The sequence below is a fragment of the Tachypleus tridentatus genome, chromosome 13 (genome assembly GCF_004210375.1).
Source record: "Tachypleus tridentatus isolate NWPU-2018 chromosome 13, ASM421037v1, whole genome shotgun sequence".
Classification (NCBI taxonomy): domain Eukaryota; kingdom Metazoa; phylum Arthropoda; class Merostomata; order Xiphosura; family Limulidae; genus Tachypleus; species Tachypleus tridentatus.
Genome location: NC_134837.1, coordinates 142,893,183 through 142,918,940, shown reverse-complemented (window position 1 = coordinate 142,918,940; position 25,758 = coordinate 142,893,183). Strand labels below are relative to the sequence as shown.

At 33.7% G+C, this 25,758-nt stretch overlaps 2 protein-coding genes across 3 annotated transcripts in view; both read left to right on the top strand.

Annotated features, from left to right (window-relative positions):
• The window catches only part of LOC143240563 (reelin-like), a 161,122-nt gene extending 157,703 nt beyond the window's left edge, over nt 1-3,419 (top strand). Inside the window, exon 62 of the mRNA XM_076483209.1 lies at nt 3,117-3,419. Within this exon, the coding sequence (XP_076339324.1) occupies nt 3,117-3,135 (19 nt within the window). The 3' untranslated portion in view covers nt 3,136-3,419. The remainder of the gene's footprint in view (nt 1-3,116) is intronic.
• A 10,347-nt stretch (nt 3,420-13,766) lies between these two features.
• Alg12 (Alg12 alpha-1,6-mannosyltransferase) overlaps nt 13,767-25,758 on the top strand; it is a 39,992-nt gene continuing 28,000 nt past the window's right edge. The window contains exons 1-3 of one of the 2 annotated variants that reach the window (XM_076474432.1): nt 13,767-13,875; nt 16,316-16,446; nt 20,960-21,092. In XM_076474432.1, the coding sequence (XP_076330547.1) occupies nt 16,321-16,446; nt 20,960-21,092 (259 nt within the window). In that variant the 5' untranslated portion in view covers nt 13,767-13,875; nt 16,316-16,320. Of the gene's footprint in view, nt 13,949-16,315; nt 16,447-20,959; nt 21,093-25,758 lie in introns of both variants that reach the window. The other variant, XM_076474431.1, reaches the window with a different exon arrangement.

Genomic DNA, 25,758 nt, shown 5'->3' with positions numbered 1-25,758 from the left:
TGAAGCCATATACTCACTGGTCAGTGTATTTGTTAGTAACTGTTTGATTCAATGTATCTGTCAGTGAATATGCTTCAGCCCTCATAGTGCAATAATTCTAACAAGTGTTGTGTTTGATTTTATAATGCAAGTCTCATGATATTGGAGATTATTTGTGGAATAGAAAACCAACAAAATGAGGTAGTTTACCCTGACACAGACTTTTCTTTCTCTCAGTTACACAGAAAATGCAGTTTTTACACCAACATTCTACATCTTCTGGGCATGTAGCCAGTAAATCTGTCTCTGCAGGTTATCCACTGTGTGAGAAATTATCTGATGTCCTCAGATAACCATGTGTTGTGTAATGTTTAGAGAATGTCAGCAGTCTTGCAACTTTTAACTGCATCACAGGTTGTGGCAATGGTACAGTGCTTCTTCCTAGTGCCCAAGATAGATCTGGGTTATTTCATGATCTTCTTTCAGCTTTCCTTATGTGTATTCAATATTCATTCACAGCAGAGTTTTTACCATATTTAATAATTTGTTGTCATGGTTATAACTATGTTTCAATGCAGAATCCAGAATAACTAATACAGTTATTCTATGAAATAGATTCTTTGAACAAATCCTGATATATAACATAATATTTAGGGACAACAAGAGGCCTGTTCATCCATCTCGGCTGTCCCATTCTCTAAGCCAAACTAAAACTGTTAAAAAATTTAAAGCCAGTCTTTATCATTCATATATCTATCAAATTGTCATTTAAACTTACTAAAATTTACTGCCTCGAATTGTCTTATCTGAAGATGGCTTCTACCTTGTCTAAATCTATGTTTGTGTCCCCTAGTTCCATAATTATTGCTGTTAAGTATGAAAAATGTTGATGCATAAACATTATCAATTCCTTTTACAATCTCAAATACTTCAGTTGGATCCCCTCTAACTCTTCTTTTTTCAATATAAAATAATTTTAAGGATCTTAACCTCTCATATGACAACCTCTCCATCCCACGAACCATTCTAGTATCCCTCCTCTGAACTCTTACCAACAATTCAATGTATTTCCTAGGGTAAGGGCCCCAAGACTCCAAATATGGTCTAACCAGTGACCTAAACAATGAAATTATTACATACTTAGACTTGTATTCTATATTTTTGTAGATATAACCTAAAATCCTATTTGCCCCTGCCACTAGCAACAACATACTGCTGGGATGGCTTAAGAGACTGATTAACCATTACACCAAGATCCTTTTCTTTTACTCTTAAAGTTATTCCCATCCAAATTGTACTTATAAGTAAAATTATAATAACTCATGTACAATATCTTGCATTTATTATAATTAAAACCCATCTGTCATTTATTTGCCAAACTCACTAAATGATCTAAATCTTTTGTAAAGCAGCAGCAGCATGCTTTACAGCCAACAACATCCAAGACTTGATATTACTGGCAAATTTAAGTAATTTGTTGACTATTCCTTCATCGGTGTCATTAATTTAAATAAAAAAGAGAAGTAATCCTAAGACTGAGCCCTGAGATACATCACTTGCAACATTACTCCAGTTTGACTGAACTCCATTTATAACAACCCTCTGCTTTCTTCCATCAAGTCACTCTTTTATCTGGATAGTTAACTTATCCCCCCACACCTATAGCAATAATTGTTTTTACACTTTACACTTTGTCAAATGCTTTCTGAAAATCTAGATTCACCAAATCTACACCCTTACTCTCATCTACCTGTGCAGTAACATTTTCAAAGCATGTTGACTATCCAATAAAATTCTAAATTTTTTTAAATAACTTTGCAAAGTATCTAATATCAGACTTGCCAAAACTTTTCCAACAACTGATGTAAGACTAATAGGCCTATAATTACTGGGATATAACCAATTTCTAGTCTGTTGGCACTTGTCCACTATTTAAGGACTTGTAAGATATTGTGGCAAGTAGCTTACACATCATCCTTGACTTCTTTCAAAACTCAGGGTTGAATGAGCAAGTTGAATAGATTCACTTTTTTTTTTTTATATGAAATATATGGAAAAGTGAATTGTGCATCTATTACATTATTACTTTAACTATATGGTATTGAGAATGTAAAAAAGAAACAAATTTTAAAGTAATATGCTCTAAAATTGGATAGTACTTTCATTTGTATTCTTCAATATGTTTTGGTAAGCTTTTATTTATTTAGCACATATTTCAAAACTGCAGAGGTTAATTTGTAGTAATTGTTTTTATAAAATTTATTTTGAAGACTGCTTATACTGGTAGTTGCTTCTGTTAATGTTTTCAGAAAAACAATATAATATTTTTTATTAAATAAGTAACAGTTTGTGCTAGAAATATGAAACAAATTTACTGGACTTTAGCTGAATAACATAAAGAGCACTTGAACATTCAGATCAGTTGTTAGCCCTTTTTTATTGTTTCTATCAAATTGTTATTAGATCTAATTACACTATGTAACACAAATTTTGTTCCTGGATTGTATGTGTTATTTCTCAATTGCTTATGTTGTAAAAGAAGAGATAATGTCCACTATTCCCTTCAAACTTTGCTTTTGTGACCTGGATAATTAAATTTAGAAATTAACCTATTTTCTATGTAAAAATGGGCAAATTTGCACATTTTCATTTACATAAGGCCTGAATAAAACAACATATGAATCAAGATTTACATGTATTTATACTAAAGTTATACAAAAATGAAGATAAATGTTTAGAAGTGAGCAGTTTTTCAGGATTTGTGACTGTAATGTAAATCACTTTAACGTAGTAAAGTGACTCCTACTCAGTAACTCCTAAATATAGTTTCCCATCATATTTTCATTATATACTCCCAGATCACAAAAGCAAAGTTTAAAGAGAAAAAATAGGTCTTTTCCATTTACTTTAGGCGTAAGCAATTGGGAAATAACACTTTCTGCCCAGGAACAAGAAAAAGTAAAAATTTTGTTACATAGTGTCATCATTCACATTTCAAGATTTTAGTTACTCTTTTATCATTTTCCAAATTTTGAATGTGAATTAGTAAGGGTTAAACAATGTATATTGGAAAAAAAAACAAGTTGTTCTGTAGCTTTTTCTTGAATTATATCATTTTCTGTTTCTTTTTGCCACAGAGCTTCACCAAATGATTGACAATATCATCTTCTACAGCAGAGACATAATGTGGGATCCCGATTTAAAAACCAATGTTAACATTTAGAATATAAGTATGATGATTTTTCTTGCAGTCATCCTAAAATTGAAGATTAACAATTCCTTGAAGTAAACCCTGAATATGTATAAAGAAAATGTAAGGCACACATCTGCAATGTAGCTAAAAGTATGATATTAAAATTAGTGTCCTTTAGTGTGTTTTTATTTTATGTATCTGATGATATTTTATGAAAGTAAAAACTCAATAAAATTTTTTACCATAAGAGCAAGATTTTTGATATGTTATGAGCCACTACCTTACATTTGTGCAATAACAAAGTACTTGGTTACAAATTAACTTTAAGTCAGAAGACAAGGAAAATGTACTGATACCATCTAGATAAAACATTATCTAACAACGATCGGCTCATTCAAGTTATTATCTCATAATATTAAAATTAAAAGTCTAGGATCATGTTACCTTTTCTTTAAAATACTTTTTTCACTAAAACTTTTCAGGATAAATTTAAACTGAGAACTATATAAAATATTAGTAAGCTGTATACAAAAAATTTACATCATAATTTCAGAGATAATATTGTCATTTGAATTTTACAGTTAACTAATCAATTGACGATAATGACTGGGATAGTTGTAATAAAGATATATTTTGATGAAGTTCTCTTATTTCCCAAGTTAGAAACAAAAAATATTCTGAGGAGTATTATCACTTACAATAACCTTTCTTCAGAATATTTTACAATTTACTAATTTCAGTAAAATTTATAATGAATAATTAAAAATGGTTTTAATGTGATGATAAGTCACTCAGTCAAATATTAGTTAATGTACAGATTTTTGTTAATTATAATGAAATGAGATAATTCTATTTCAGTCTGGAACAACTGTGCTGTTGATTACCACAATCACAACCTTCATAATGCATTTCAGATTAAATGCTTGCTCAGAAATTTGTAGATATTTAGTAGTAAAAATATCACTTAGAAGCAACAACTTTATCCTAATATATTTGTATTTGATCTACATTGTTCTATATTATTTTATTGTATGAAATAAAGTTAAAAAACAACAACAAAGAAATTTGTTACATCTCAACTCTTTCATCACCACCAAGTGATCATATTTCACAGTTTGAAAACATCCGGCTTCATATATTTATTTAATTATGTAAGAAAATACAGAATGGCAATTACCTTTTTATATATATGTCATAAACTGTTTATGCACATGTTTCAAACAGTTATAGTTTGTGAGACATAAGTATTTTCTGTTTCATATTTCATACATATGACAAAGCTTCTAATTTTATGTGCCACTACCTCTAATTTTGGATTACTGACTACAGGGAAGGCAATCATACAACAGGAAACCACTACCTACTATGCTAAAGGATTGTGTGCCACTCTTATTGTGCAATCACAGCTTAAAGTGTGGGGAATAAGTACCACATGATGTTTCTCATGATACTTGAGAAGTTGCTGCTTAACTGCAGAAAAAGCACTCAACCACTATATATCAATGGACATCTAGATGACAAAATGTATATATGTATCATATATGTATATATGAAATACAACATTTCATATGCAAATTTGAATCTTGATTTTTAGTGGCTGAAGGAGAAGCACTGTCATAAATTTGTCAGAATAATGTAGTATATTGTCTGGTTCATTTCAAGCTCATTTTACTTTCTTACTTCAAAAACTAAATCATATTTATATTAATTTTTGTTACCATGAATAAAACTGATATCACTTTAATTTCCTTGTACGAGTTCAAACTTGGTCACAATGCAACAACAACAGTTCATAACATCAATCATGCATTTGGTGATGGTGCAGCTAATGTGACTGCTATTGGGAGATTTTGCTCTAGTGACACAAGCCTTGAAAATGAGTCTCAGGGCCAACCTCAAATAGCCATTAATGAGAAAGAACTGAAAATCAAATAACCACCAAACCATAAGAGAACTTGCTGGCAAACTTAATGTTCATTATTCAACAATTTCCTGAAATCTTGAAGCAATTGCTAAGGATAAAAAGCTTGATAAGTGGTAACATCATGATTTGATTGAAAACCATCGAACAAGACAAGTTTATATTTGTTCCTTACTCCTTACTTGCAACAAAAATGACCCATTTCTCCATAGATGATAATGATCAAAACAGTGACTAGAGTATGAAGAAGCACCAAAACCAACTCTTTATCCTGAGAAGCTCATGCTCAGTGTTTGGTGGTCATCACCAGATATGATCCATTTTTCATTTTTAAACCATGAGAAACAATCACAGCATAGAAATGTTGTGAACTTTAAATTGTGCATCAAAAATTGTCATGAAAACATCCAACAACAATCAATTGCAGTGGACCCATACTACTTCACGACAATGCTCAACCTCATGTTCAACTTCTTACTGTCCAAAAACTAAATTAACTCCAGTATGAAGCTTTACCTCATCTACTATATTCACCAGATTTTTCTTTTACAGATTATCACTTTCTTCAACATTTGAACATTTTATTAAATGAAAAAAACATTTGCAAACCGAAAGTCAAGTGAAAGCACCTTTGAAGACTTCACTGAATTAAAGGACATCCAATTTTTAAAGATGGCATTTATAAACTTATAACCATTAGCAGAAGCTTATTGAGTCTAAAAGAGCTTATTTTGATTAAATAACTTAAACATTTTCATTTAAAAATCCAACATTTCATATTCAACAGCCTGATACTTAGAGCTGTATAGAATCTCATTAAAAATATAGCTTACTATGTTGTTTTATGGGCTCTTTTACATTATTCGGTAAAAATAATGCCAAACTAGTCTGTCTAGCTAAATACGTTTCTGGATTTTTATGTCATTATGACCAGTATCTCGCTTTAACAAACAAATTACAGCATTAAAGTGTTTTATCATTGTACGGGTTCTTTGGTTAAAAAAAATATTGCCATATCTACCTGTGTAAGAATAACAATTTAATTAATTTTTTAAATAAAGTTTGGTATAGCTATGTTCATTAGTAGACCTCATTTGATTTACACAACCTCAAAAATTACTATAAGCATAACTTATTTGAAAATTCTATAGCTAATCAATTGTGAAACTTAACAGCAGAATAGTCATGTTAACTCTCACTACAAACACTGAGCTACACTTCTGACACTGAGCAATTTGACTAATACTTAAGTAAAAGACTCACTTAACACAGAATGACTTCATTAAATGCTTTTGCCTTCACTGAATTTTGTAGTTGTCATGTATCCTTACTTGTTTTATAATCTATAAAATTGCTAGATTTTTACATTATCATTGCCTTTAGCTTTCTCTAGCAAGCATCAATGAAAATATTAAAATATATCTTTTAACTCTGCATTTTCTAAATTGTAAAATCTTTTGAACCATTATAGTACACGAAAATAGAAACAATACACTAAACTATACATTCACCAAGTATTTTTAGATAAGTTATTTATTTCTTCATTTCTAATCTAAAAGTTTTAGAGGTTACGTTCCTTGATGGTGTGAATTCACAAATATTGTTTGTTTTTTGGAATTTCGCACAAAGCTACTCGAGGGCTATCTGTGCTAGCCGTCCCTAATTTAGCAGGGAAGGCAGCTAGTCATCACCACCAACTCTTGGGCTACTCTTTTACCAACGAATAGTGGGATTGACCGTCACATTATACACCCCCACGGCTGGGAGGGCGAGCATATTTAGCGCGACGCGGGCGCGAACCCGCGACCCTCGGATTACGAGTCGCACGCCTTACGCGCTTGGCCATGCCAGGCCCCGAATTCACAAATAAAACTTAACAGTCAGGTGATTAGTAATGCACAGAAATGACTATGCTAACTCAGTCATTGCTTGATTAATTCTCTGGTTTATTCTCTTCAGGTTACTGACTGACTAACTCGTATATAAAGGGCTCACTGCCTGAATTTCTTGCTAGCTAGCTATCCAATAATCTCCTCACTAAGTTCTCAAAAATTACAGACGACATGTTTTCATCACGTCATACCAGTTTTAGGACTGAGGAAACTTTCAGACATTATACTTAATGTCTATAAAGTTAGACATTAAGGCGTGCGCTAGTCAATTTTATCGTGCCAAAATTCCTTGTAACAAATAGAACATCTACATCAACATAGTAATAACACACATTCTTCAGCAAAAATATATAATTCATATTGTGATTTATTTATTACTTTTGAAGTCCCCTTGTTCAGAAAAATGTTCGTTCAAGATGTTATATAAATATTATATGTGTATAATGTTATATTAGGAAAATAAGTGGATAACATTTTGATGTATATTTTTTATCATTCCAGAGGTTTATATTATTGTTATCCGTAACCCAAGCTTTCTAATATTTTGAAAATTCTCAGAAAACTGATTATAATAATAATTGTTTGTTTGTGATTATATATGTTCGAATGTCTGTCGGTGTTTGGGTAAGAAAGTTCATACCTTGGAGGGTCAGGTTCTCTGTACCTCTTCCTTCTCCCCGTACTTATGTTCTTGACGGATTGGTATTTATTACTGTAGAACTGAATATTATTTTGATCCTTTTCAGGGCAATGTCCATGTATTGTGGCTGGTATACAGTGATTATTTTATTCTATCAGCAGAATGTCAAGTTTGTTGGTGGCATTTTTTTTTATTGTTTAATACACACACACACATATATATATATATTGTGATTATATAGTTTGTTTTGTTTTGTATGTTTTGAATTTCGCGCAAAGCTACTCGAGGGCTATCTACGCTAGCCGTCCCTAATTTAGCAGTGTAAGACTAGAGGGAAGGCAGCTAGTAATCACCACCCACCGCCAACTCTTGGATTACTTTTTTACCAATGAATAGTGGGATTCACTGCAGGTAATAACGCCCCACGGCTGAAAGGGCGAGCATGATTGGTGTAACAGGGATTCGATTCTGCTATTCATTATTAAGGAGTAGCAAAAGAGCTGGCGACAGATGGTGTTGACAAGTTCTCTTTCCTCTACTCTGTCATGAATGGCAAGTGCAGGTAGTACTGGATCCCCATTAGCTTTGATACCTATAAGTTGTACTAGTTTTTTTTAATTTCATGTCTATTTTTAGAACGTGAAAAAATGTGCTGCTCGGATTTTCTTAGAACTACTTTTGTGCTGGAATTTCACACGGAACTCCACGCCATGAATGTAATATGGAATGTTCCCCCGTGTATATTTACGCTGGACTTCGGAAACGGTAAATTACCGTTTACATCCTTGAGTGAAATCTCTCAACTCAGATGAACACCAGCGTGACTGCAACGTTGAATTTATTGGTAAACGCACGTCTCAGTATCCAGTGGCCCCGCATGGCCAAGCGTGTTAAGGCGTGAGGGCGTTATAATATGACGGTCAATTCCACTATTCATTGATAAAAGAGTAGCCCAAAAGTTGGCAGTGGGTGGTGATGACTAGCTGCCTTCTCTCTTGTCTTACACTGCTAAATTAGTGGGGCCTGGCATGGCCTAGCGCGTTAAGGCGTGCGCTTTGTAATCCGAGTGTCGCGGGTTCGCGCCCGCGTCGCGCTAAACATGCTCGCCCTCCCAGCCGTGGGGGCGTATAATGTGACGGTCAATCCCACTATTCGTTGGTAAAAGAGTAGCCCAAGAGTTGGCGGTGGGTGGTGATGACTAGCTGCCTTCCCTCTAGTCTTACACTGCTACATTAGGGACGGCTAGCATAGATAGCCCTCGAGTAGCTTTGTGCAAAGTTCCAAAACAAACAAACAAAACAAAGCTAAATTAGTGACGGCTAGTGCAGATAGCCCTCAAGTAGCTTTGTGCGAAATTTCAAAACCAACCAACCAACAGTATCCAGTAGACAGAAAACTGATGTGGAAATACTTTTCAAAGTTTCCCTGTTTTGTGTAAGAATACACAATTTTGTCATGGTGTTGCGATACAGGATGTTTTGAAATCAAAGTAAAGTGGAAGACTGAAACCACGTTTACCGAAAAAAAAATATCTTCAGAAAAATAACAATAGCAAAATTTTGTTCAAACATATCGTCTCCACTTCAGCCTTTCTCAATAGTTATAGCGTCATAAAACCTCGAGAAAGGCGAAAGCCAAGACATCGGGTTTATTTATTTATTTTTCTTGTAAATATATTTTGAAATTATATTGACAAATTTATTAACATTTGTGAAGGTATGAAACACAATTTTGTTGATACAATTTTCGAATACCATGTACTTAAATATCTTTGTTATTGTGTTTGTATGTTTTGAATTTCGCGTAAAGCTAATGGTGGGCTATCTGCGGTACCCGTCCCTAATTTAGCAGTGTAAGAGTAAAGTGATTGTAATATTTGATGTAATGACTCTAGTGAAGTGTAAATCAAGATATTTTTGCATAACCTGTGCAACCTGTAGCCTAATAATAAAATTTTGAAATGATAACTCTATAGTAAAAATTTAAATTAACACTGTTAGGTGATAGGTGGTAAGTAAACAGCTGTGATAATGCCAATCCCTTGAAAATTGCATTTCTATATAGTTTAAACAAGCTCTGTCAATAGTGTATTCACAATATTTGAATTCAGTTTTGAAGTTTTTACATAGCAACAGTTTTATGTTACATATACACATTAAAATTTCAAGAGTACTTACTCTGTAAAATGACAACTATGCGTCGTTTCACCTGTATAAACAAAGTCAATGAATGTGATGCAGCGTAATAACGAGAATAAGTGGAGAGTGTGTTAAGGACATCGTATATTGTACACTATAGCAAATACTGCGGAGATAAAGAAAAGGATAGCGGATGTCAGCAACACTGTATTAGTGGATATATACGTGCAGCGAACATGAACTAAATTGTCGATTAGACGTGCTGAGAACCTCCATAGCTGCATTTCTTTAGTTACTGAATTATTAAGTTTTCAAATAGGAAAGTTCATTTTGGACCATTCTACAAAACACGTGATTTTAAAATTGAGTTTCCACGCTTTAGATTAATGAATGATACATGGGAAAACATTATAAATGGCGCCCATTTTTTAAAGTTAATACTTCAGTGTTACATATGAAAGGAAGCGTCAGAATGCATACATATGGTTTAGTATGTTCATTGCTTCAATAGGTAACATTTATTATCAGGAATAGTTAACATTAGTAGGTTAAATATCTTTTCAACTGTGTGTTTGTTTGTTTATTTTGATATTCGCGCAAAGCTACACGAGGGCTATCTGCGCTCGCCGTCCCTAATTTAGCAGTGTAAGACTAGAGGGAAGGCAGCTAGTCATCACCACCCACCGTCGACTCTTGGGCTACTTTTTTACCAACGAATAGTGGGTGTGACCGTCACTTATAACGCCCTCACGGCTGAGGAGGCGAGCATGTTGGGTATGATGGAGATTCGAACCCGCGACCCTCAGATTACGAGTCGAGCGCCTTAACCAGCTGGCCATGCCTGGCCACTTAAGAATGACAACATAGATAATGTGAATAAGAGGATATTCTACAATTATTTATAACAGAGTAGTTCTGAATTCTCCTGACATTTCTGGAGTTGTCAAGTGTGTGGCAGTGTGCGCATGTGTGCTTTCTTATAGCAAAGCGACATCGGGCTATCTGCTGATTCTACCGAACCCCTGATTTTAGCGTTGTAAACCCGTAGATTTACTGATGTACTAGCGGGGGACTTGAGTTGTTGAATATGAAATAAAGACACTAGAAATAATGTAAGCCAGGATGAACAAACTTTATTTTATAACGCAAGTACAATATATATGAATACGTGCTTGGTATGATAAACAGTCAACCTCACTGGATTGTAAACTGTTTTTTCCAAACAATGTCAGTCGATATCATATACCAGAGAAAACAAATATAATATTACTTAAATAACTCTATAATGCCGGACTTACTCAAAGTGAATAGTACTACCCACGTGCAGCTTTACAACCACATCTGCTATGGATAGACCAAGAGTTATTTCAATAGAATTACAAAGAACAAAAGCAATTACAATGAAAGTAATTTAACAACTTTTTAAACAATGGGATGTGTGAGAATTTCACAAATCAGAATGACAGAAAAATTACCAAAAAACACTATATTGAAATAAAAAGGTAGAAAAACGTATAAAACACAATGTCTTGCAGTTCCGTTGTGGCATTTGTTTGTTGATTTTGTTAGTTAATAGGTGATTGGCGTAAAGTAATCGTATTAATCATCTGAAGATCTCAGGTCAACCTGATAAATTATAACAATTATCAGTAGATATCAGGTCAACCTAATGAAACTTCTTGCTTGCAATAAACTCAAAGATTATGGCATTAAGTTGTTAATTTAACTGATGTTTTCTCGAGATATCTTATTGTATTCTCCAGATGGCTGGTATGGGTATTAAAACTTTAACTAAAATAAAGTACAGAACAATGTTTCGATCTTCTTAAATCATCCTCAGGTTAACAAAGAGAATTTACTGAACTGAAAATGACCTAAGAAGGTCAAAATGTTGTTTTGTACTTTAGTTTAATTAAAGTTTTAATACCCATACCAGCTGTTTTTAGAATACATATTTATTTCAAGTGAGTTTCTCGTCATCGTGATGTACACTACATGGTCAAAAGTATGTGGACACACCTTCTAATTAGTGGGTTCGACTAGTTCAGCTACACCTATTGCTAATAGGTGCATACAATTAAGCATACAGCCATTGGCAGTGAAGAGCTTAGTGACTTTCAAGGTGGCACTGTTATAGGATGCCACCTTTCCAACAAGTCAGTTCGTCAAATTTCTGTCCTGCTAGAGCTGCTACGGTCAACTATAAGTGCTGTTATTGTAAAGTGGAAACGTTTAGGAGCTACAACAGCTCAGCCATGAAGCGTTTGACCACACAAGCTCACAGAATGGGACCGCCGAGTGGTGGAACGCGTAGTGCATAAAAATTGTCTGTCCACAGTTGCAACTCTCACTACTGAATTCCAAACTGCCTCTAGAAGCAACGTCAGCACAAGAACTGCTCATCGTGAGCTTCATGAAATGGATTTTCATGGCCTAGCAGCCGCACACAAGTCTAAGATCACCATGCACAATGCCAATTACCATTGTAAAGTACACCGCTATTGGACTCTGAAGCAGTGGAAATGCATTCTCTGGTGTAATGAATCAGGCTTCACTATCTGGCAGTTTGACAGACAAATCTGGGTTTGGTGGATGACAAGGCTACATGCCTGAATGCATGGTGCCAACTGTAAAGTTTTGTGGAGGAGGAATAATGGTCTGGGTTGTTTTTCATGGTTTGAGCTAGGCTTTTTAGTTCCAGTGAAAGGAAATCTTAATGCTACAGCATAGAGTGATATTCTAGAGAATTGTGTGCTTCCAATTTTGTGGCAACAGTTTGGGGAAGGCCCTTTTTTGTTTCAGCATGAAAATACCCATGTGCACAAAGCGAGGTCCATAAAGACATGGTCGTCGAGGTTGGTGTGGAAGAACTTGACTGGCCTGCACAGAGTCCTAACCTGAACCCCATCGAACACCTTTGGGATGAATTGGAACGCCGACTGCGAGTCAGGCCTTCTCGCCCGACATCAGTGCCTGCCCTCACTAATGCTTTTGTGGCTGAATAGGAGCGACTCCCGCAGCCATATTCCAAAATCTAGTGAATAGCCTTCCCAGAAGAGCGGAGGGTGTTATAGCAACAGAGTGGAGACCAACTCCATATTAATGCCCATGGGTTTGGAATGAGATGTTCAACAAGCACATATGGGTGTGATGGTCGGGTGTTCACATATTTTTGGCCATGTAGTGTACCTTACTATTTACAACAGTACAGATAGATGGATAGAAAGAGTTTGTTTGTTTTGAATTTCGCGCAAAGCTACTCGAGGGCTATCTACGCTAGCCGTCCCTAATTTAGCAGTGTAAGACTAGAGGGAAGGCAGCTAGTCATCACCACCCACCGCCAACTCTTGAGCTACTCTTTTACCAACGAATAGTGGGATTGACCGTCACATTATAACGTCCCCACGGCTGAAAGGGGCGAGCATGTTTTTGGTGCGACCGAAATTTGAACCCGCGACCCTCGGATTACGAGTCGAACGCCTTAACACGCTTGGCCATGGCGGATAGAGAGAGATATTTTCGATTAAAAATAAATTGTTTGACAAGCTGTGATACTAATAAGTTTTTATTTAATTGTGTATCTTTTATTTCTATGTGTAAACAGTTATTTGTATTATTTTACTCCATAGTAGTATCAGGGTTTCGATAGCAGTAGTGGGAGGAGAACATATAAGTCATTATGTAGCTTTTTGCTGCCTGGCATGGCCAAGCGCGTAAGGCGTGCGACTCGTAATCCGAGGGTCGCGGGTTCGCGCCCGCGTCGCGCTAAAACATGCTCGCCCTCCCAGCCGTGGGGGTGTATAATGTGACAGTCAATCCCACTATTTCGTTGGTAAAAGAGTAGCCCAAGAGTTGGCAGTGGGTGGTGATGACTAGCTGCCTTCCCTCTAGCCTTACACTGCTAAATTAGGGACGGCTAGCACAGATAGCCCTCGAGTAGCTTTGTGCGAAATTCCCAAACAAACAAAGCTTTGTGCTTAATTGCAAACAAATAAATATATTTTCATAGACGAATACTTGAAAATTTTAATAAATAAATATATATTTACCAAAGTGCTCTCTAACGGCAACCTTTATAGTGAAACAAAATCGGAAGCTTAAGATTTGTTGTGGTAAGTGTAGTTTGGGATGTAATTATTGTAAGCTGTGGGGGTTATATTGGAACCCAGTATTGGTATTTAACGTGTAAGTATTTCATTTTCAATGTGTTTGTTAATCTTAACATCCACTTTTGTAATATTGACAGTAAACAGACACTAGTTTTGAAATCCTACTAATACTGGTACTGATTAGAAAAGCGAAATGGATGTTGATACTATTATTAGTATTAGTCGTAATATAGTATTTATCTGTGTAAATTGTAATCAATATAAACAGTGATAATAAAGCATTATTTAATTCTAGATTTAGTATATTATAAGTGTTTGTTATTGACACTTACTGTAAAACATTCCATTCTATAAACTATGAAAGTGTATCCAAAATAAGATGAAAGATGCTTTTTAATTGTTTGATAAAGTCGCAATGTAACTACACAATTGTTACTAATTATATTCATATTCGTTAGCAGGGTAAAATGAAAAACAATCTTGTTTTTATTAATTCAATATTTGTATATAAATTTACAAGTGTTTTATTTATTTTACACTACTTATTACAATTATTTTTCAATTCTAATAAAAGTTACCAGGTCAGTCATCAATTTTGCTTAAAATCTCTAGATATCTACCCTGTAATTAAATAATTTAAAAAAATCGTCGCTACCGTGGCGGCTTCTTTTATATTGGACATGGCAGTTCTCTCTCAGGTTATCAAAGATACCAACAAGGTCTTGCTGACATCTGCACCCAGAAACAGTGTCATTGGGATCAACTGGTTGCCACCTGTTGGTAATACCTGCAGCAGATTATCAAAGAGACTGATGCAGCTTGCAGATATTTAATGAGACAGTGTGTTCACGACCAATAAAAATTTGCAATTATGGGGTATATATTGTCACAAATTTGCAGTATTACTTAAATTCAAATCTTATTAAACTCATCAAATCTAACTGTTAGAGCTTGCCTATTCTTTTGATTGTAATACCAGAACTTTGAAGGAGGGGTCATTGTTCATTGGTTTTGAACCCCTGGAAAAAATTCTGTAGACTTGTTAAAATATTAATAGTAATATTACATTACATTTAAATATTTTCAAGGTTCCAATATCTTTTTTTTTTTACTGATTTTTTTGGATATAACCATAAGATCTACTATTTGTAGCATTTCATACCATAATATTCAAACATTTATTTTAAAATATTAGAAGTTACAAAGTTTAACAAATATCTCACTCTATCTTTTCTTCTTTTTAATATTCACATGTAATTTGTATCAACAAGCTAAAATGTTATCCTTTGGTTAGAGTGTGATTTTATGAAAATGGCAGTAATAATAATTAATAAGTATTAATTTAGAAAATGGAAAACTTATAAAACAATAACAGAGAAACAAGTGCAGGACCAAATGCTAATTGTATCATTGAAGACAAAAGAATGTGTTTAGGGTTAGAGGACATTATACATATTATAATTTAAGGATAACAAAGGATCTTTTAGTCCATCGAGGTTACACATCCACAAACTTTAAAAATAACCACTTGTCTCACTTTCATGCTCAAGTATTTGAGTAAATATTTATTTTCTTGTAATAACCAATTGCATGATGATGCACCAATAATTTTGTATATGTAATGATCAGTAAATTATGGAGTTTGAATTTATAATATAAATTTGGCTGGAGGGCTGCATCTGGCCTGCAAGTATTGTAAGAAACTGTTAGAACATAAATTTGTAAAGTATCACTTATTTCTTGTTTTAAAGTGTTTTAATGTTACTTGAATATCTTCCTATCTGTCGAAACAAGTGACAGCTTGTGAATGGTGGACAGGTATTAGGCGTTTTAACATTCAACTATGAATATAGGATGTTTTATCCTAGATTATCAATTAACAATCCAGTTCTTACTAGTTTGAAGTTAGGTAGCTCTGATATAAATCATCTACTTGGGCAACTATAAACACATGCACGAAGAACGAGTTGGAAACTCGGAGTAAAACATCGTGATCACCAGACTGGTAACTGTTTTAGAGGCAAAAATTTATGTCTTTTAATAAGGCTTAAAAAATATTCATTCAGTTGGGTACTTCTATCACATTATACAAATAATTTAAGATTTCAGTTTTTCACATTAAAGAAATTATCAAAGGTGTTAGTCTAAATATGTTTGCAAAATCTGCTTTCAAATTTTACTCAGAGCTTCTACAAAACTATATATGTATATGCACTTTGTTTACAAGCTTAGTGTATTATACGAAAAACATAAGCAAACAAAACATGATATATACTGTTAGTGTGAAACTAGGTTAAAGAAATTGTGCTCTTAGAAAATAGAGACTGTGTTAATCATCAATTAATTGAAAATAAGTTTGTGTCAAGTAAGAACACTCCATCATAAATAGATCAGTTATTGATGTGACTAATCGAAAACTGCATTTTTTTTCCTAACTACCAAGACATCATGGAGTGGATCTTGGTGATAATAGCTTCTATTCACCTGGTGGTATGTCCATTTACTAAAGTAGAAGAAAGTTTTAATTTGCAAGCAATGCATGATCTCCTCTACCATAGGTTTAACATATCTCAAGTAAGTGTAGTTTATTATTTGTGGTTTAAGTTTCTCTTTTGCAGTTTGGCTAAATGTATCTATAATTGTGGGGTTAAGAATACAGCTGTGCTAATTTCATTGGTTTTTTTCCTGCTATCTTAATTCGCTTATTTCATTTATGTATACATACATGCATGCATAGGTAAATATGCACTAAACAATGTAAAATCTAAATTAAAAAGAATTTTCAGCAACTTAACTTTTATTTAGTTTGTTTTTATCTCTTTCACTGCCACAAGTACATATATAGGATACATTGTATAACCAAAATGTTACTAAGGAAATTTTCTTAAAAGTAGGTATACAATAGTATCAGCAATTTTAAAATTAATTAAAAAAAACATAATGTTACATGTTCATTTGCAAATGTTGAGAATAAATGCATAAATAGTTATTTTACATAATTCATTTTACAATCTGAAAACATAAAGGTCTATAAAATATAAAAAGGAATTATTTTTAAAAGAAATTTAATTTCAGAAACACTACTCACCTTTCTATGGAACAAATAGCTAATAACTTGTGCCACTGTCAGAAATTCTCTTGAGACTGTACCAAGCCTTTGAACAAAATTTGCACCTCACCTTGTCACAATGTTTAATATTACTGTCTATTATCTAATTAGTGTTAGAAAAAGTCCACCAGTAGGATGGTGACACTACTTCTCCATGCATAGTGGTCTTTTGAGCTCTTTGTGCACATCAAAAACTCATTTTCTTTGGCACTGCAGTGTTCAGTTATTTTTTTTTTATATATTAAAAGTGTGAATTATTGTGTTTTATTATTTTCAACTTTTTATTAACAGTTAACGTTTTCTTGATTTTGAGGATGGAAGATGCAAATCTTAAAATTTATACAAGTCAGAACTTCCAATACAAATTATTGTATTTCTTTATATTACTTTGATTTCATTTCTTAATCATACTGTGAGACTTCAGAACACGTTCCAGAGTTTGTGATGTGGTTTGTTTTGCAGGAATATACTCCATTGTCATTTGACCAGTATTAGGGTATCAAGAGAAGCTGATAATTAGTCTCTGTTTTATCTATACAAAAATGAAGTAAGTATCATTGCCATACCAGGTCTATTGACAAAAAATCCAAAAAATTCATAAATTAAAATGAATAATAATATTTTATGTGAATTTAGTTTCATGGATCTTGTTAAATCCACCTTCTCATATTTATGTTTTCGAAACTTCCTGAGGTTCAGCCTCTGTTGTATAGGAATTATTTTTCTTCAATGTGTACTAGATTTTTTCTGTTGGTAAGCAATGTTCTTGTCATTGTACATCATATGGTAGTTGCTTTTCTTCTGTCTTCATCTCAAGCATAAGCCTCTGCTTTCTGTAAAGTTTGAGACTGTTATATTTTGGTAACTCTAACTAGGTCTTCTCACAAACTGTCTTTGTTTCTGGTTCTTCTATATCTAATAAAATGTAACATTCACTTTTGTTTGTTGCTACTCTGATAACTCAGGCATGTGTCATTTGTTCTCTTACTCCAGTTGTTTCTTGCTGATTCTCAGGTGCATTTTTTATGTGCATGACTTACTTGGTCCCACCCTCTATTTCTTCACCTAGCTGTTTCATTGTTGTAAATTCTGTCTTTACTTTATCTTGATTCTCTAAATTGTCAAGTTTTTACACTTAAGACTTTTTCTGCAGTTCTGTGTTTGGAAGTCTTCAGATTTTCCAGTTTTCTTGCCTGTTGAACTTCTCTAACTCTGTCACAATGGAGCAAATCCAATGTCATCACAGTTGTTGACTTATATACAAAATTTTATTGAACTATTTATGAAATTGTTTCAGTAAGTTTGGTATAAAATTGTAGATTATAATTCAAGTTTTAGTATTATATGTTAGTTATTTTCTTAATTTGAAAGTAAATATTAAAAGAATATACCTAGATATAGATTTATTTATGTTATATGTTTAATGGAGCATTGGTTCAAATTATATGTTTACTTGACGTCCAAGTACAAAGTTCATAGTTTGGAATGAATTAGGAATTCGAATTACCAATATTGAAAAGCTAGAATATGAAATAAGAACCTCGTATCTTTTCTATTTGCTGAGATGTACTGAATCAAACAAAGTGGACCCCATTTGCCTTTTTCCATTTGTGGAAACAGTTCCTTATACTTCAGTATATGTTATGTGAATAACCAATAAAAATATTAGAATGTCCACTTAGTGGTTGTCTAAGCCATTTTAATGTGCTAGAAAGCCATCTTGTTCTTTTGAGCCAATATTTTAAGCAGGTAGGTTGTGCCTTTTAATCTTTTCAAAATTACATATCTTTTAGAAAAAATATATTTTGGTTACTATTAGTAAATTATAGTGGAATTCTATGGTATTAATATAGTCATTTATTATTTTTGTTTATTTCAAATATAAATTTAAAAACTATAAATTTTAATTGGTTTCACATCTTTTCCATATGAAATTTCTTAAGGTTTAATGAGCTACAACAAGCAGCAGTTGAGTACAAAAGTTTTAACTAGAGGGAATTGCTTGCTTTGTTTGTTTATTTACTCTTCAATGATTCAAGAACAATAAGTTTGAGAACTTGTTTGCAAAAAGTAATATTCTATATACATATACAATTTATAATAATTGAAATATAACTGTATTGTACAAAATGTTATTCCACTAAAATGCAGCCAAGACAGGTCACTTTGTAAAGACTAAAGGTTAATTTCATATTATTGGATATAATAACATTAGTGCATGTGCACTGCATCAATACAACTTTTGCAATGTTAGCCAGGTGCGATTGAAGGTATTGTAACAGTAATAAATATATTTTAATGTATTACGTTATAACATTTAAACTATTTATACTAGACACTTGTTTTCTTGTTATAATTTGTAGTAATTCTAGAATGTAAAAAGTATAATTTATATTTATTTCCCAATTTTTTTAAGGTGGTTATGAAGCCAGTCAAATTAATGACTCCATCTTGTTAGGATATAGTCCTAACAATATATACAATTTTACTGAAAACAAACACTTAAAATGTATTTGATGTTTTAAGAGATTACACAGATAATATTTGAGAATTTAGGGACAAATAGTAGTTTTTAATCATAACATGAAAATTACTTTAGATTCAAATTAGAAATGAAACAGACATTCTTTTCACAAGCAAATCTTTAGAATAAATACTTAGTAAAAAAATCAAATTTTTTGTGCACATTCTTTACTGAAAGTGTACCAAATTTTGTGAAGGTATACTTACTGCATCAAACATTATAGTATAAATACTAAACTTCTATATTATACCAAGCCCATCATGGAAGGGTTAAAGATTTTCTTTTTCTCCTATTTTACCTTTTTTTTTTTACCTTCAGTTGTTTTATTTTACTTGCTCATCTCACCAGCATGCTGTTCTCTTTAGACTTCTGAGGTTTTGCATTGCTACTTGATAGCTTTATTGTGGAACGTTGCAATAACCTGTTCTTCAAGCTTTCCCCCTTTTTTTTTTAACCTATTGCTCTGTTCATTTTCTTCTTTGTTTCAGGATTTTACTTTGTGAGGATTTGTTATTTTCTGAAGTTAAACTCCTCCAGTATTATATTGGGGAATTTTATTTCGGATCTTTTATTCATGCTGTAGTTTTTCGGAGAGTACCTCATTGTGGCCCCTTCTTGGGATACTCCTTCCAAATAGGCCAGCTGTCATGTATTTGGTAATCAGTTGTTTCTTGAACTTAGCTTTGGCCCTGTAGGAACTTGGCTCTTACACTCTGTCCACTTACAAACTCACTTTGCAGGAAACCCACCAAATAATGCTCCACTTAGGCACCCCAACCATAAAGTATAACATACTCAAGGAATTTTTACTTTTCATTGCTTTAATCTCAGAAAGGAACTCACCATTTTAATTTCTTTAGCTATGTTTTTCTCTTTATCTCTGTTATGAGGAAAAATGAGTATTATTTCCGAAGTTAACACTTTCCTCACATGCAGTAATATGCACAAAAGATGTGTTGATATCCTGTTGATGGAGGGTTGTAGTTAATGTTAAATGCTGCAAAGAGTTGTGCAATACACATTATCACGTGTAGAGGTGGAAGTTTCATTCAGTGGCTTAGTGGATGTGCAAAACACATTTATGAAATGGTGCAAGGTATTAGCTATTTGTTCTGTTGAGAGGTGAGTATCTATTTGAAATACATTTTCAGGTGAGGAAAATGTCAATGCTAACATGGCAAGTAATGAGTGAGGTGCAAGTAATTATACTTATGCATATTTTTGTTTGGAAAAAATAAATGTCATTTTATAGTTGCATTGAACTGTTTCCATATTTGCATTTCAATGCAGTTTTAATCATGTAGCATGCATTTTAAACCATTTTTCTGTTATTAGTTTGTTTCTTTTACAAAATGTTGAAAAAAAGAGAGCTTTTTCCTAAAGTATGTATGTCATTAGAAATTTTAAAAAAGTTGCATGTCTGATAAGTATATTTTTTCTCTACCCACAATTAGTATGATCACCTAGAATTTCCAGGGGTTGTTCCTCGAACATTCTTGGGACCTATATTTGTAACAGTTTTATCAGCACCATTCGTAGTTATCAACAGTGTTTTTGGAGCAAGCAAATTTCTATCACAGTATGTTGGTGAGTTCAGAGTTTCTAAATATATTAAATGAATTGATTAATTGAACATTGGTGGTGTTCTGGAGGCTAGTAATTAGGTTGAGTATTCTGACATTTATGAACTCTCAGTCTAACTAGCCATTTTAAAGTATGGGTCTTTGCTTCAGTTTCATTTATGCATAGGAATTACATGTTTTATTTTTGGTATAGTTATTATATGTACATGTAAGAACGTTTTTGTCTTTTTTACATAAAAAAATATATTTGAAGAGCATGATATATTTACAGTAAAGAATGAAAAAAGAAAAAATCTGTAAATAGATGTGTTTATAGAAATAATGTTTACAGAGTTGTTGCAATAAAGTCAAACAGTAAAGGAAACACAAGTACACAAAGGTACAAATAAAACAACTATTCTTATTCATACAGCAAAGCCTGAACATGTCTTTGACTGAACTAACTGGTCTCTGTATTTACTGTATTATTTCTCACAGGTCAAGAATAATGAAATGCCACACTTGTAAGCTGGACCAAGCTACTAGTGTGGTATCCCATAATCCTGTACATTACCTGCTTCAACAGTAATTCCAAATAAACATATATATGGAGAAAACTTTAATCTCATATTAACTGGATGATATCTGAATCATCCTTGAAATGGACTTAACAAGAGTTCAAACACAGAAATAGGTCAAAGCTGATATAATCTTCCATGGAACAGTATTTGTAATTTTGTAACCTTTACTTAAGCAAAAGGTTTAGCATAAGTTTATAACTTTAATGTGTGTGGTTTATAAAGATACCATAAGTATATGCTGAACACTTGCATTACAACTTAGAAAAAAATCACATGGATATGCCTGATTAAAGGTGTATTCTACTTTAGTTAAAGCATAAAATATGTTGATATAAGTGGAAGAACTCCCCATAAATGAAAGTTACTACCATGCAATAAGAGTTGTACATTGTGTGCCACAAGCCTGAACACTGTTTCTCCCCCCCCCCACACACATTTGTCTACGTGAATTAATTATGTACTAACTTATTGCATAATTGTCATAATGCTGTAGCCCTGCAGTAATCCACTTATTTATAGGTTGTTTTTGGGGCATTGCTTATGTTCAAACTTTTTTTTTGTATATTTTAAATTACTGATTACATTGATCAACTTCATTTTTTCATTTGTGCAACATTACTTTTGTTCTGTCTATCTGCATTCACTTCGTTTCCTCTAGTCACCTATTTTTTTATGCTACAACAAATAATGCATAAATAAAAAAAAACTAAAGGCTTAAACATTCTTTTTAAAACATTTATTTCCAACTGAGTCAGCTGACATTCAGTTGTAATCCCTTTATCTTGCTTATTAGAGCAAACATCTGACATGTGACAACTGCTAAATTTGAATTAGCAGAAAGGTATTATAAATGTTGTGGATTTCTGTACTTGGTGAGGGGAGGGACTTCCCAGGGAAGGTTATGCATTTTCAGTTTACTTCATTTTGGATATGAACATCCACTCGCACATGTTTGATGTGCATGAACGGGTTGGGCTAGGATCAACTGAGTACCAGTATGAAGTATTCTCAGTGGGTGTTGTGTCTGATTCTGGTGTTTGGGTATAGTGCTTATAAAGCCATGGCTTTAATACAGTGTCCTTGTTTGGCATTGTAATGCATCCCATCTTAGAACTTCATAGTGGATAGGGTTAATGAGCACTGAACTTTTTTCTTATGGATCTCCAACTGTAAATAAAAATAAACTTGTAAAACAACAGTTAATTGGTAGGCAACCATGTAAGGGAGTGTTCCACGGTCACCATCAAAGTATATTTCTGTACCTCATTTTATAATTTTACATTCCTGTTGGAGACATCCTGATAGAAACATCTACACAATACCACAGTAAACTCCTCTTGGAGTCATACCTATTGAGGTACTCATGTTACTTTGAACTCCTCATGAGGAGTTATCATAAAGAGGGATTTAAAGAACACACCTGAATCAGAGATCTTCACTGGTTTCACCAGCCACGGAGTTTCTGCTGTTCGATGCATCTTCACTCACAAGGATGGAATTATGCTGCTGACTAGTGTTCTGATTTTGATTTTTACATTACTATATCCACCTGCCTCTGTCAAGTGAGGATATCTTAACTCTAAGGTGAGACTACATATTTCTCACCCTCTCAAATGCTTCTAAAGTCAGTAGACATTCAAAGGTATCTTGTTGTGGTTCTTTGTTGTGTGCTCATTGTGGTGGCAAAGACCATGATGCCTATGAGTGTCAACTGGATCCTTACTATGTTACTTGTGATTGTTCCCATCCCTTTTATTTTTAATTTTGTCCTAAGTTGGTGGAGGAGAAAGAGGTACAACATGAACATATTATAAACAATATTTCCCATCCAGAGGATTGGAAGTTGTTCTCCTTCACTCCATCTCAAACATATGCTGCTGCACTACATTCTACTACTGTGAGACTGCAGCAAGATCCTTCTATGCTTCTAGCAGAGTCTTTCTCACAACATGCCAAGAGTCTGTTGACCTTTGTGGATAAAAGACTAGACAAGTCAATGTCTATCCTGTCTTTCTCCCCTGTTGCATTCTGTGTCTGTTTGAGTACATATCTCTAGGTTCTGGTTTCTAGTGAAAGCTTGGGTTCATTTTTTTTTGGCCCCAAGATGCAGAATAATTATTATTTAATGTCTTCACTTTTTAGAATCTGCTTGTCCTGACAGATCTACCCAGTTGATCCATGGCAAATTTCAAAGAAAATGGTGTGGTGACAAGCATAAAGACTCTCCACCCATTTCTCCTCCACCTAAATAATAATGGACACTTCAATAAAATGGAAATGTTGAGGTTTTCAATATTATTTGGATGACTGTAAAACCTTGATTGATTCTTATCATCCTGTATGTCCCTCATCACAAGAAACAATCCTGAAATCTGTTGATACTATCATCTTTCTGCATTTTTCTTTACATCAGAATGGCAGGTCATGTGATGGATAAGTTTAAGGTAGTATGGCATTGCTGATTGACCAGTATGTACCCACCTTATCTGTGCCATGTGATACACCCTTGGAGGCTGTAACCTTCCACATCCCCTTGTGTCATACCATCACTGTTTGTTTGCTCTACCTGTCTCTTAGTGAGATTTATTATCAATTAAACCTGAATACTCTTATAGAACTGTTGCCATCTCCCTTTTTCATCTTTAAGATAAGAACACAATTCCCTTTGGGGTGGTGCTGACATTGATGGGAGGGTTTGTTCTGTGAAACTTACGCTCTCAGATCACAACCTGTTTCTCTCCAGTAATGGTTCTTTCACTTGCTCCATGTTGGTCTTTTGCTGTTACTGATCTCTGTCTTTTTCCCTTCATTTTTTTAAAATTTTTCTGAAAGGATTGGTGGTGACCCATGGGACAGTAATTATTTTCCTGTCATTTTGATGGAGATTGGCTGTAGTCCATGCCATTTGTTTCAAGTGCTATGGTAAAAGTTGGACCAGGATGACTAGCTCTCCTTAACCTCTTTCTCAGAACTCTTTTCTGCTGTCATTAGTCTTCTACCTATTAACGATTGCATGGAGGCAGTAACTGATTGTGTCATTCAAGCAGCTATTCATACTTTGCTTGAAACTTCAACTAGTTTCCCATAGTATCCTCACCTGTTAGCAGGCATGTAAGGCTCAAAAATGGGCCCAGGGTACCTTTTATAGGTATCCAACCTCATTAGTACTCTCCAGTGGGTTTGTGTCCATGCTCAGCATGTCTGATGTCAAAGCTAAAAGGAATTTTGAATTTAGTTTAAAGCCATCATTTCTTCTCCCACCAACTTCATTGTCATATGGGACAAGAATTGGTTGGTCAATGGCAGAAATAATTCCCATGCTCTTTCTGTCTTTCTCTTTGATGTCCAGGAAGTTGCTGGTGTACAGAGCATTGCTGGTACTTGTGGGAAGTACTTTGCTTATCTTTACAGCACTTCCATTTCTTTCTCTACTGTCTTGGCCATCAAGTTTCAGGCAGAATAATCACCTCTTTCTTTTCAGCTGGTTTTCTCTATGATAATTGCCTTTTTTTTTACTGATGAAACTTCAGTTCATTCTTCATTGATTTAACAGTACATTGGTTGGACCTGATTTTATTCACCATAAGATGTTTTGCCATCTCTCTCCTGCCTCTGTTGCTCTTTATCTGGTTGTTTTTAACTGGATATGGAAGGAGAACTTTTTTTTATGGTTTGTACAAGGCTATTGTCCTACCTTTATTGTACAGTTGTTTTGACTAGCTGTCTTAGAGAGGATTGTTAATGCTTATCTTTTTTGATTCTTTGAATCAAACAACCTCTTGCACACCAGATGTGAATTCTGTGAACCACACTTCACCATGTACCACCTGATTCAACTTGAAACCCTGATCAGGGAAATCTTTCTTGTGAGAGAATGTCTTATGACAGTACTTGGAGGTACAGAATTTTGCAGGACCTCCATTCACAAGGGTTGTTTTACCATTTTTCCATTTTTATTCACAAGTTTGTACATGATAAGCAATTTCAAATGCATGTGGGACCAACCTTTTTTCATTCTTGTACACAGGTAATTACAGTCCCTCCTGACTTTGTATTGAGTGTTGTGCTTTTCAGTGTGCAAATCAATGCTGTTACTCAATAATTTCCTTC